This window comes from Saccopteryx bilineata, chromosome 1 (genome assembly GCF_036850765.1).
Source record: "Saccopteryx bilineata isolate mSacBil1 chromosome 1, mSacBil1_pri_phased_curated, whole genome shotgun sequence".
NCBI classification, from domain to species: domain Eukaryota; kingdom Metazoa; phylum Chordata; class Mammalia; order Chiroptera; family Emballonuridae; genus Saccopteryx; species Saccopteryx bilineata.
Window position 1 is genome coordinate 246,947,388 of NC_089490.1, and position 12,882 is coordinate 246,960,269.

General features: G+C 46.0%; 1 protein-coding gene across 2 annotated transcripts in view; it reads left to right on the forward strand.

Annotated features, from left to right (window-relative positions):
* Nucleotides 1–5,251: 5,251 nt before the first annotated feature.
* GHR (growth hormone receptor) overlaps nt 5,252–12,882 on the forward strand; it is a 247,588-nt gene continuing 239,957 nt past the window's right edge. Inside the window, exon 1 of one of the 2 annotated variants that reach the window (XM_066240423.1) lies at nt 5,252–5,772. In XM_066240423.1, coding sequence (XP_066096520.1) covers nt 5,733–5,772 — 40 coding nt within the window. In that variant the 5' untranslated portion in view covers nt 5,252–5,732. The remainder of the gene's footprint in view (nt 5,773–12,882) is intronic. The other variant, XM_066240399.1, reaches the window with a different exon arrangement.

The window sequence follows — 12,882 nt, forward strand, 5'->3', positions numbered from 1 at the left end:
TCCTGTGTGTGCCTCTGGTCCACCAACAGCAGTCAAGGCAATCAAATCCTTATAGTGTCCATGAGCTCTGAATTGAAATACCTATTTTTAAAATTCACAAATGGTGACTTGAAGCTTTAATTCTCGCCCTGGAACCTCCTCGTAAGTCTTGGATAAGAATTTCCAGAAGATTAAATAGTATTTTTCCTGTTGCATTTCAACAGAGGAAAGAAAAGGTAAACACTTCCTATGTTGTTTGCTCTCTTTCGTGATTCCCTTGCCATCCTCTCAACCAATGCAGCTGTGGACCGGGGCTGGGGACTAGGGCAGGGATGCTACCCCGGGCAAGGAGCTCTTACAATGTGTCCACCACCACTGTCTGCTCAATTCCACAGTATGCTATGGCACCCTGGGCCACGCGGGGGTTCCGGATTCTTACACCCATTACCAGGCATTCCTGGGCCCTTAGCCTGCTGTCATTTTATTTAATTAGGGATTTACTTATTATGTTTATTATTTATTGTCTCTCCCAACTAGAATGCAAGCCCCATGAAGGCAGGGTTTTGGTGGGTGTGCTGTGTAAGTGTTTTCTGATGCATCTTAAGTTCCCAGAACCAATTCATCATGGTGTAGGCTCTCCAACGTGTGTTGAATGAAAGAATCCGGTGGATGGGAATTTAGTGTTAGTTTGGAAAAAATTCTTTAAAGTGCATTTTATTTTAGAATTTATCAATTTGTGTTAGTTTGCGTTCTCTAGAAAATCAAAACCAATAGGCTAGAGAGATGATAGATAGATAGATAGATAGATAGATAGATTTGTTTTCAGTAATTGGCTGATGCAATTGTGGATGTTGGCAAGTCCAAAATCTGCAGGGCAGGCTGGCAGTCTGGTGCTGTAGGGAAGAAATGATGCCGCAGTTCAAGTCCAAAGGCAGTATGCTGGCAGAATTCCCTCTTCTTCTGAAGAGGTTGGTCTTTTCCTATCGAGGCCTTCAACTGATTGGATGGAGGCCCACCCATATTATGGGGGATAATCAGTCTATCAATTTAAATGTTAATCTCATCTTAAAAATACCTTTATAGAAATATCTAGAAAAATATTTGAACAAATATCTGCATATTGTGGCCTAGTCAAAGTGATACATAATATTAACCATCACAAATATCCATTTAATACTTTGTTTTCAATTGAAATGATCTCAGCTAGCAACCCCCTCATTCTTCAGACTGAGAAATAGAGTCATTGTGAGCCAGGTAACTGACTTACCAAAGTCCCAGATCAGATGACTCACACAATACCCCAAGGCTCCTGACTGTCGATCTTATGTTCCTCAACTATAGATGCTACAAGATGAAGCAGCTCCTGAATGCTGTTTTGGGTGTTTTGTTTTGAGAAAAAGCTTTGTCATTTCAATAAAAGCTCATTCCAGATGACTGTAGACCAGGGGTTGGGAACCTATGGCTCACGAGCCAAATGTGGCTCTTTTGATGTCTATATCTGGCTTGCAGACAAATCTTTAATAAAAAAAATAATAATGTTAAAAATATAAAATATTCTCATGTATTACAATCCATTAATTTCCTACCACACATGTTCATGGTTGCGGGTGGCTGGAGCCAATCACAGCTGTCTTCCAGGACAACACCAAATTTTTATTGGATAATGCGTAATGAAATGGGTCATTGTATGGCTCCCACGGAATTACATTTTAAAATATGTGGCGTTCATGGCTCTCAGCCAAAAAGCTTCCCGACCCCTACTGTAGACTGAAGGAATTTTTATTTTTTTTAATATATAAATTTTTATTAATTTTAATAGGGTGACATCAATAAATCAGGGTACATATATTCAAAGGGCTGAAGGAATTTATACTGTGGAGTTGTATGGTCTGAGGTGATACCATTCCTAGATGTCTGCACTTAAATATGCATAATCTGAAACATTTTATAGTTGTTTTTATTGTCTTTGAAATGTGGTTTAGGCCCTGGCTGGTTGGCTCAGTGGTCAAGTATCAGCCTAGTGTGTGGAAGTCTTGGGTTTGATTTCTGGTCAGGGTACACAGGAGAAGTGACCATCTGCTTCTCCACCCTTCCCCTCTCCCTTTTCTCCCCCCCCCCCCCCCGCAGCCATGGTTTATTGATTCCAGCATCAGCCCTGGGTGCTGAGGATGGCTCCATGAAGCCTCCTCTCAGGTGCTAAAAATAGCTCAGTTGTGAGCATGGCCCCAGATAGGCAAAGCATTGGCCCCAGACAGAGGTTGCCAAGTGGATCCCAGTTGTGGCGTATGCGGGAGTTTGTCTCTGTATCTCCCCTACTCTCACTTAAATAAAAAATAAAATAAAACATAGTTTATATTTTCAGCCATGTAGTAGCAGAGATGTGCAACAGGGTGAGGGAAGGATGGGCTGTGGGCTGTAGGAGGGTAAAATAGATAGAACTCAATGACAAGGTGCATTGGAGCAAAGACTTAAAGGAAGTAAGGGAGGACACCTGGGGGAAGAGGTTTAAGGCAGAGGGAAGAGCCACCTTGAAGCCTCTAAGTGAGGGCTGTACCTGCCCTGCTGGAGAAGCAACAAGGGGGTGACTGGGAGAGTCATAGGAGACAAGGCAGAGGACAGAGCTCTCAGGGGGCCTCTGAATTGTATTGAATTTTACTCTGATTTAAATGAAAAACCATTGAAGACTCACAAACTGACTTAGTTTACAAAACAAGGCCCCTGGCAACTGCCTTTAGACCAGGCTCTGGTTGGTGGGGGGCCGAGGGGGCGGGGCTAAGGCAGGGAGACCACTGGGGTAGACAGACTGTAGCAGTTATCCAGGTGAGAGACTGTGGTGCAGACCAGGTGCTTGTCATGGAGGGATCAAGAAGTGATCAGACTCAGAACATGGAGCAGGGAAGAATATTGAGCGTGGCCATCTAGTGCTTTGCATAGGGATCTGAGATCGAGAGACACAAATTTGGGAGATACTAAATTTCAATTCAATTTATTTTAACGTTTACCTGGCACCCTACCATTTGCTGGGCACTAACCTAGATATTTCAGGTACAGATATTCACTGTCTCATAAGTAATGAGGCAAATAAACCTATCAATAAAAGCTGAAGTATTTAATAAAAGTAGCTATAAAGGCCTGTGAGGAGGCAGAGGCTGGGATGATTAATTAATGAATTCTACCTGTGGGAACAGCCAGGAAGGGCTCTAGAGAGGAACTAAACAACTGAGCTAAAACTGGAAGGTCAAGGTGACTTCCTTATGTGGTCAAAGTAGGGCATTTTAGGCAGAGGGGAAGGCATGAATATATACACCTTCAGGTTTCATAAAGTAAAAGGTGTTCTGGTATGCCTTAGCTTGTAACAAATTGGTCAGCTCAATACCTGATACATTTCCCCCCATAATCTGGAACCTACAAAGCAACATATACTACAATAGACCTACTCATACTATAGACCTACACATAGTCATAAATGAGATCCAGAGACCTCTATTCATAGGACTTCAAAATAAAGAACACTTTTCATGTAAGTTGTAAGTTTCTTCTGGTTCCATAATATTTTATATTAATTAGTGCATCTTTTCTTATGTCTTCTGTGCATGATGACCTGCCTACCAAAGACAGAGACGTAGACATAGCACTCTACTTTCCTGTCTCACCCAATGGAGGCTGCAGCTGAACTCAGAGAAAAGAAGAAAGCGATCCTTCCTTTTTAGAGCGTGGCCCCGACATCATCTCAGGGGTGGAAACAAAAGAAACTTAGAATGTATTTCGTGAATCCATCTGGCATCTGCTAGATGAGACCAAGATTCTCTGAGCTCCGGAGCTGGGGGTGGGTGGAGGAAAGGGCAAAGGCTAAGAAGAGGGGATACAGGGTTTGGTGGCACCAGAGTCTGAAGAGCCAACTTGGAAGGTCATTTCAGACAGGAGCAGAGTCAGCACTGAAGGACTAACTGGACTCCATTCCTGCCAATGTTGCCCTTTCACCAGCTTGGCATGTACTGACCATCCATCAGGAGTCCTGCCTGCCTGGGCCCTAACCTTTCCAGATGCAGGCAACTCCCCTCTGAAAAAACTCAAGATGCTGGGAAGCACTCCTGTTGCTCTAGCAAGGTGTATATCTCCAGCCATCCAGGAACTGGGGCAGGGCCATGGTGTGGGGGAGTCTTATTATTTCTGGTGAGACAGAACAGGACCAGTTCAAAATCAACATCCGCCTGCCTCCTTTCATTCTGTGTCTTTGCCTGGAGAAGTTGGGTTGTTTAGCCACAGCTCAGCCTTAGAAAGGACTCTTAGTAATAGAATTTTCCACTAAGGAATTCCTTTTAAAACATGGATGGGTATGTTATGTGACATCCGCTGTCCCAAAGTCTTTGGTCCTGTGTTCCTTCCCAATTCTCCCCCCACCCCCACTCTGTATACCCAGGGATCTTTTATTCTAGCGCTAAGAACCTTGATTTAAATTTAAGTTGTTGTTTAAACATTTCTCTATGGGTATAAACTTGGCTTTGTGTCTGGGAGCCCTGTAAAAAAACAACAACAAAAAAAGTCATTTAGTAAGCCAAAGCTGTTAGATAAATGACGTTGCCACTGGTAATAAAGTAATAAAGTAAATAGAAAAAGATAGCGTGATCAGCTGCTCCTTCAGATCTCAGACAACCTGGAATTGGACTTTTGTACCTTCTGCTTAGAAAAGCATGTGGTGAGGGCGAGTTTGATGCTTTACAGAATGATATGCTTCACTTTCGGAAGCACTTTCCCCTCTCGCTTTACTTTCCCTACAGTGGAATGAGGTGGGCAGGCCCGTATTTGACAGATGAACTATACGTACAGGGCAGGGCAGTTAAAACGCGTCCCCTGGGTCACACGCAATGCCAGTCTTCAGGCAGGGGTCTGTTGAGGATTCCCTGCCGCCCTGAGCTGAGGCTTCTGGACGCACCTCTCCTCTAACATGCCCGTGTCCTTGGTAGATGACTTCATCCCCCTGTCTGTTTTCTAACCACTAAAATAAGGTCCTTCCTACGCTATCTTTTCACTGTGTCCCAGTGAGCAGCAGCTTGGAAATTGGCTGCAGGTGGAGAGAGGCAATGTTTGGATGGCTAATCACGCTTTCCAAGCTGTCTTGCTGGTGTTCGCCCCGTTCCTGCGGGTAGCGAACTTTTTGATGTGAATGTGTTGACTGCACTTAAGCTCTTTTTAGGTCCTGCCTTCTTTTTGGGAACGAGGGTGGGCGGAGAGGAAGGAAGTGTCCTGCAACGACCAATATTTTCCTCTAGGAGGAGCCGCGCAGCCCAGATGAGAGTGACACGCACCAACTCCAACTCCTCGCCGGGAAACGCTTCATCCCAGCTCCTCGGAATGCGTGGCCCGGACGGCGCTCAGCTCCTCCGCAGCGGGTCTCGAACCGACCGCCCCGAACCCCCGATTCCCCTCGCTTCGGCAGCCCAGGCCCTAGAGCCGGAGGGCCAGGCCCGGCGTGACCCCTGCTGAACCGCGGCCGCCGTTTCCCACCCCTCCCGTCCCATCCTCCCTTCCCGTTTCACCCTGCCCCCTCCCCCTCCGCGAGCCTGACAGCCCGGGAGCTGCCAAGCTGGGCGCAGCCATGGGAAGAGGAGGCGGTCTAAGGAGCGGCGGCGGTGGCGGCAGCGGCGGCTGCTGCAGCGGCGGCGGCGGCTGCTGCTGCTGAGCCCGGGCAGCGGCGGGGACCCCGGGCTGGGCCACGCCGGCCGGAGGCCCCCGCGCCCTCAGCCCCCACGCAGATGCGAACCCGCGCTCTCAATCCCGAGGCGAGGCTAGAAGGTACTGGAGGGGGTTCCGGTGTCGGGTTCTTTTCTGCCCCCTGTTGTGCCAGGGCGTCTGGGAGTGGACCCTGGGACGCCGGTTGTTTATGAAAATGGGCATCTGTCTTCTGTATTTACACAGATCATTTTTTTCGCTGGGTGACTTAGGGGTTGGCTGTACTCCCCCACTCCTCGAGAAGTTGTTTCTTGCTGGTGGACTGTTGTAACCCGATCCACGGCTGTGGAAGTGGGGTGTGTGTGTGTGTGTGTGTGTGTGTGTGTGTGTGTGTGGTGGGGGACGGCCGAGAGTTGAGGGCGACAGGACAACCATCCTAACGTTGGCGCTTGCTCCGACTGGTGTTTGCGGTGCCTGGAGGGTCTTCCTCCGAAGATAGTTTTGTTGCAAAAGTTTTGCGAGTGTTTCTATTTGACATCATCAGAGGGGCTGGAGAAGGAACGCTGGAGCTGCAGAGCGGGAAGAGGTCCCGGGACTCGTCCCGAGCAGAGGGGAGGTGGTCCTGCTGTGAGCGTCTCCACTGCGCGCTCCTCTCCAAAGCGCACTGCCCTTTGCGGCGTTGTTGGCCGCTGCAGCCTCGCATCCGCACCCGCGGAGCTGGGGTCAGCAGAGTCAGGGCCACCGGTCCCTATGAGCTGCGGTGTGGTGGTGGTGATGGGGGGAGGGGGAATCCTGGAGAGCCTAGCTCCCCCAGTCCCGGACATACTTGTGGGTATGAAATCAAGCAGACTCGAAGTTTTGACAGAACAGCCCCGAGGCGTGAAGCCTATGATGAGTGAGGTAGCCGCGTATCTGGGGTGAGGGCGCTGGCGGCGCACAGAGTGCCAGGCAGTGTCACCCACTTGCGGGTGCGTGGGAAGTCCATTTGCGGGCGAGTGTTTTCTCTGTAATCCAGAGGGGGTCGCTTGCGGGGGGCAGGCTGCGGGAGTTGGTGGCCTGGCGCGTGGTTTGTGTACTGAATGGGTGTACGTGTGCGCCTGGGGAGGCGTGTCGGCGCCTGAGCCAGTAGGGTGTGCGGGGGTGGGGGGTGGGGGAGGCCGGAGAGGTACAGCTGCCTGTCGTAACGCCAGGAGACCTTGGACGGGAAGGGGAAAGGGAACGGGAGGTCTGAGGGCTGGGGACATGCAGGAGCTCCCACCTAGGATCTGTCACGGACTTGAAAATTCCAGACCTATTGCCTTTCGTGGCAGAGGGCGGGAGGTCGTTTCTGGAACTCCCAAAAGACCTGCACAGGCGGACGAGGATTCTAGGATATGTGTGTAGTGTGGGTAGAGAGTCCTGGAGACCGAACCCCAGACGGAACTGCGGATCTGAAATTCCAGGGGTGCTGCTGTCCATAGTGGAGACCAGCTGGTCTCTGAGATGTTTAAAGTTAGACTTCCTGGCGTGTGTCTGGGCACTCGCTTTTCCTTGCAAATGTGGCAGCTCTGTGCCCTGAGCAACTGGTGTTCTAGGCTATTTTCCACCTGGGTCACCCTGGGAGTCCTTTTCCCTACGGTGCCAAGGCATAGACCTTGGAGGTAACTAGTACAGCAACATTTCCAGAAATTAAAATGCTGGATAGAAAAGAATATATAAAATGATTTAGCAGATGGAGTAATTGGTTGCATCCTTTCTGTGACTGGGGACTCTGTTTGCTTTTGAGAAAAAAGCGAAGCTTAGTTATCTCAAGTTGGATTTCAAGGGATCACCAATATTTCTGGTGTCCCTTCAGATGGACTTGGAGAGCATCACTTAGAACAAAAGCATATCCCATTCCTCATTCCTTCTTCCACCCTTGCAAACCTTCTGCTTTACATGGGTCTAAGGAAAGTTGGTGAGTCAACATTCAGCTTTCCTTTCAGAGTAAATATATCAGAGTGAAATGACAGTTTTGGTCTCCCAAGTGCCACGGAAAGCCAGCACTTAATGGGCAAAGGTGTGAAAAGAAAATCTATAAATGCAATGACAAAGTGCCGACACAAGTGCATTTTTTTTCAAACTGAGCATAACTTTGCCTTGTAAATATTTGTTCTAGGCAGAGTTTGGGACTGTGTTTTGGATTATTAGTTTTTAAACAGCAGACTCCCACATCATAAACCACTTAAAAATGGATACTCGACATTTTCTCTGGGCTATCTCTGGTGCCTGGGTTAACAGATGTTTATGGTGCTTGGTAACCTATGGGACTGTCATGCTGAATATCTTGTGAGCCAGGGACATAATGTGTAGAGCATAATGTTGCCGCCTGCTTCTGCCAAGTGCATGAAACACCCCACCATGGAAACAAATCTTGAAGTTGGTCCAACTTGGTGAGCCTTTTTGGATATCTGCTGATAAGCATTGTTAATGTAAAGATAAAGCTGAGTGATACCGTGAGAATACCGCGCAGCAATTTGTTGAGCTTAGAAAAAGAAAAAAAAAAGGCGTGGGTTATATTTTTGAAACCTCTCATTCCACTGGTAAATTGCACAATTATGAAGATGCGGTTTGCTTTTATAGAACAAATTTTTAAGAAATATGTCAGTAATAAAAATAACTTCTATTTCTTAGTGTGTTCATGTGTCTATCCAAATCATTACTTGTTATTCTTTAAAAAAAAAACTGTAATCTTTTGGGTAATGATTTAATAGGAGGGTTCAGATCGCCTAATCATTTTGCGAATCTTGATGAGAACTGAAGTTTGGGAAGACAGGAGTCAGACTTCCACTAATTGTATAAACAAGGTGCAACAAGATGTCTTTTTGGCATGTGAATTTTCTTTTCCCCCACCTGCAACAGTAGAATGTAAACTGTGCCCAATAAAATGGTTACCAGGATGATGACCAGCGTTAGAGTTAACTCCCTATCAGGGCATGAACTTCCACACCAGTATCCCTCCAGGTCTGTGGGATGGCCACCTTTTTTCTTGGATGCTTAATCAGACGGGAATCTCTCTTCCTCAGCTGGCCAGTCCGTTTTGGAAAGATTCATTTTTAGAAAGTTCTGACTTGTACTGAATCAACATTTTCTCCCACCCAGTGGCCTACTGTTCAGTTGCTGGAGCCACACACAGTAAATCTAATCTCTCTTCCCTTTAGATACTATATTTGGAAGCAACCATGGTCTTTCTTCCTGAATTCTTTCTGGCCCCGTCTTGCAGCCTTCCCTCAGCCATGTGAGGTCCCACCCTTCTCTACCCCACTGCTACCCCCTAGTTTCCACAGTCTTGTCCTCCTAATGTGTCCTTTCTGAAACACAGATGTGAAATCCTTAGTTCTGGACTCTCTACATCTATTACAGCAGCTTAATGTATACAAAATTTTTAAGTCATCTCACGACACTGTTTGCTCATTTCAAATGCATAAACATGATAACAACTGATTCTTTTCAGATTATTAGTCATCCATAGTCAAAACATGATGATAATCGTTTCCAAACATTTTTATGTGTGCCTGAACTTTCTGTAAATCTATTGGAATGTGTAATTCTGTGAAGGTTCATTGAATTCTATATGCAGTGAAAATAGCTACTTCATTTTTCTCTCTCTCAAGGACTACCAGCTCCCTAAATACCGGATGTAGAATGTTCTGAAGATAATCGAAGCTGCTTATTACAGACAGGTAGAGCCTACCTTACAAGGTATTCTTTCTGTGGACCTCATTGTGTCTGCTTCCATGAGCATGAGTCAGTCCTGCAGTCAGCGTTTCCTGAAGGCTTGTTCTGTCCACATCTCGGAGAGTGTGCCATCTGGCCCAAAGGGGGTGAAAGAACATCAGACAGAAATGCTTCCTCTGGCAACTGGGATTTAAGATGTACATACAGATGACGTGACTGAGTCAACAACCTGCTCTGCCTTTGGAAGCACATGCCCTGTGAGTGCCCCAGGGAAGTCCAAAGCAGGTCGAGCACAGCATCAGTATCAAGGAGGTCTGGTCTCCCACTGGGTGCCTGGATCCGAGTCTGAAAAAGACTCTGATGTGCCTCGCTTCCAAATTCCTATCCTTCTTGGAGGAAGGAAGCAAAGCTTGTATATACACAGGGAGAGGACGTGGTTCAAGGGCAAGCACTTTGGGGCCCATTGGACCTCAGTCTGAATCTGACTTTGACCACCAGACATGCACATTAGCTCCTCTGAAACTCACATTTTCCTCTGTGAAAATTATAATTCCTACTGCCCAGGGCTGAGTACAAACACCCTCTGGCATTTATGGTCGGTACTGCACACTAGAACCTACCTGGTATGATTGGTGGCTCTTTTACATATCTGTCTGGTGCTGCCCAACTAAATTATAAGTTTCTCCTGCCATCAGCTGAGACTCTTCCATCTTCCAGCTAGAAATGTTAATGGTTGATGGTGATAAAAATATCTCCCCCCCCCCCAGCAAGTCTGAGTATGAAAGAAATAACTATTTTTATTGTCAAAGAGTAAAAACCAAACTGTAAGATAAATTGATGTCTGGGCCTAGCAGAAGCCCCTACTCTGTGCACAAAAGTGTCAGGACAAGCAGCCAGTGACATTCTTGGGCTCTTGGATGAAATCGTCCCTGCCGTGTGTGTGTGTGTGTGTGTGTGTGTGTGTGTGTATGTGTGTGTGTGTGTGTGTGCGTGTGTGTGTGGCAAGCTTCCTTGTGCATCCCCTTGCATTGCCAACTCCATCCATACTCCATGGACTCTCTTGCTTTATTCTGTTCTCATACAAATGGAGGAAATAATCAATGATAAAGTACATTTTTAAGTTCAAACTTTTATTTCCTTCCTCCCCACTGCCTATCTATCACCACCATCCCCAAAATCACAGCAGGCCTACACGTTGAACATCGCAATTCCCAAATCAGAGTTCTACTTTGAAACAAGGAACCCCCAAGCTAGGATGACATGATATAAAATAATAGTAAGCTGGGCGTCAGGAAACCTGGGTTTCCTCTAAGTTCTGCCTCTAATTTGTAATTTCTGCAAACTACTTAACCTTTCTGGACTTCATATTTCTTTTGTGTTAGAAACAAAAACTGCCTGACCAGGTTGGCACAGTGGACCTGGGACGCTGAAGACCCAGGTTCCAAACCCCAAGGTCTCCAGCTTGAGTGTGAGATCATAGACATAGCCCCACGGTTGCTGGCTTGAGCAAGAGGTCGCTGGCTTAGCTAGAGCCCCCCCCTCCCCACCAAGGCACATATGAGAAGCAATCAATGAACTGAGTGATGCAACCATGAGTTGATGCTTCTCATCTCTCTGTCTTCCTGTCTGTCTCTGTCTCTGTCTCTATCTCTCTCTCACTAGAAAAAAAAGACAACAATAACAAAAGCAGAGTAAACAAGATTATTTCTTAAGTATTCTTTTTAGGAATATGATTTGAATCCATTTAATTACTGAATTTCTTCTCTCAGCTCCTTTGGCACTTGGCTTGAACTTCTCTGAGAATAACTGTTTCATTCATTTTTAGTTTCACGGTCCACTTTTTACATGTCTGCCTTCCTTGTTAGGCTGTGGGTTTCTCCAGAACAGGAAGTCCATTTTATTCCTTTTCATGTTTTTCTGCTCCATGGAATGCTGTAGACACAACCAGTGTGGGAGGGGTGTCAGCAGAATGACTATGAAATGCTTTGGACAGCTGATATCACTTATTTCACAATATACAACAATTTTGAATATAAGCATCAATTCTTTTAGATCAATGAAGTAAAACAGATAAACCTGTCATGATCACTGTGCTTCCAGCTGACATTCTGAAATAGCCCCAGCCCCACGTGGTCTAATGCAGAAAGTCTTCCTGGAGGCGTTTTCTTTCGTTGTTGTTGTTTTTGAGCTAAAGAAAACACTGTGATGAACACCAGACTCTTGAAAGAAGGATGACAGAGGAACTCATTGTTTAGTCTCGACTCTTTCTCCAGCGCTTCTCTCTGCCTTCTAATACAGGCAGATGGAGCCTTAGATCAGCCACCAATTTCACTTAATAATGATTCATAACAAGGCAGTGATTTTGTCAGAAATTGCACCTCTCTGTGAAACGTCTGTCCGAGGGAAGAAGCCCACCTTAAGGTGTTAGGCACATACTGCCTGATCAAGTCCTTGTTTAGCATTAGAACACCAAAAGGTTTTGCAACATTGAACAGGTACTTTATGTATATATTTATCTATGATGGATAGCCTGCTGTGGAGACATTGGCTGTAGTAACTTTTTCATTGTTTCCTCGGTTGTTTATAAAATGAAACATTTTTTGCTAGCCTATAACTTAGAAACTTAAAAGAAGCATCCCTGTCTGTTTCTTTAGTACATATTAGACATATGATAAAGTCATAAGTCCAAAGAAAAACTTGCTTAGCATGTACTTTGTTGTAATAAACATCATATCTTTCATGTAATCTCAGAGTTGCCAAATCAGAAAAAGTCGAGAATAACCGTGACAAACCAGTCATGCAGTAAATAGCGCAACCTAAGTCTGACGAGGGCTGGCAAGCAAACTCGGTCAGACGTCCAATGCTGATTGCCACTGGCCAGGAAAGCAGTCTTTGTCCTTGGTCATTGATGGTGCAGGATCCCAGTTCACCCTATAAACTGCTTTTCTGGAAACCTGCAAGCTATGGCATGGTCGTCCCGGAAAACCTCCATTTGGCCAAGCAAAGAGCAGACCAGTCTGGCCGAGATATGGGAGTGATAATTGTGATGAGTCCTGAAGACAGAGCCTCTCCAATGGCCTCTTCCCCTGGGGGGCAGAAGAAGATCCCAGAACCCCCGGGCAAGATGACGATGAATGAAAAAGAGACACTATTTTGATACCTAGCAAGTCAGAAAGACTAAAGAGAGAGGAGCAAGAATGAAGAGGGATGACTTCTTTCATGTTAGTCTGTGTAGCCCCGTCTTTCCCTTGGAAACATTGGCACACAATGCCTATCTTGTCATGGAATAGAGGTTCAATAAATACAGGTATTTTACTGATGACCTTAGTGTGTAATAGAACACAAGAGGATTGGAAGTGTTGACAAGTAGTGTGTGGAGAGCTGAGGGCAAAGGGATGTGGATCTAATCAGGTGATACCTGGGATCTTAGCTCAGAAACTCAAATTTGGACTTATTCTCCTTAAATTAACAATAGCACCCAAACCTGATGACCAACTTCCCAAGATGGATCCTGTTCAGGGCCTTGGAAACATCTTG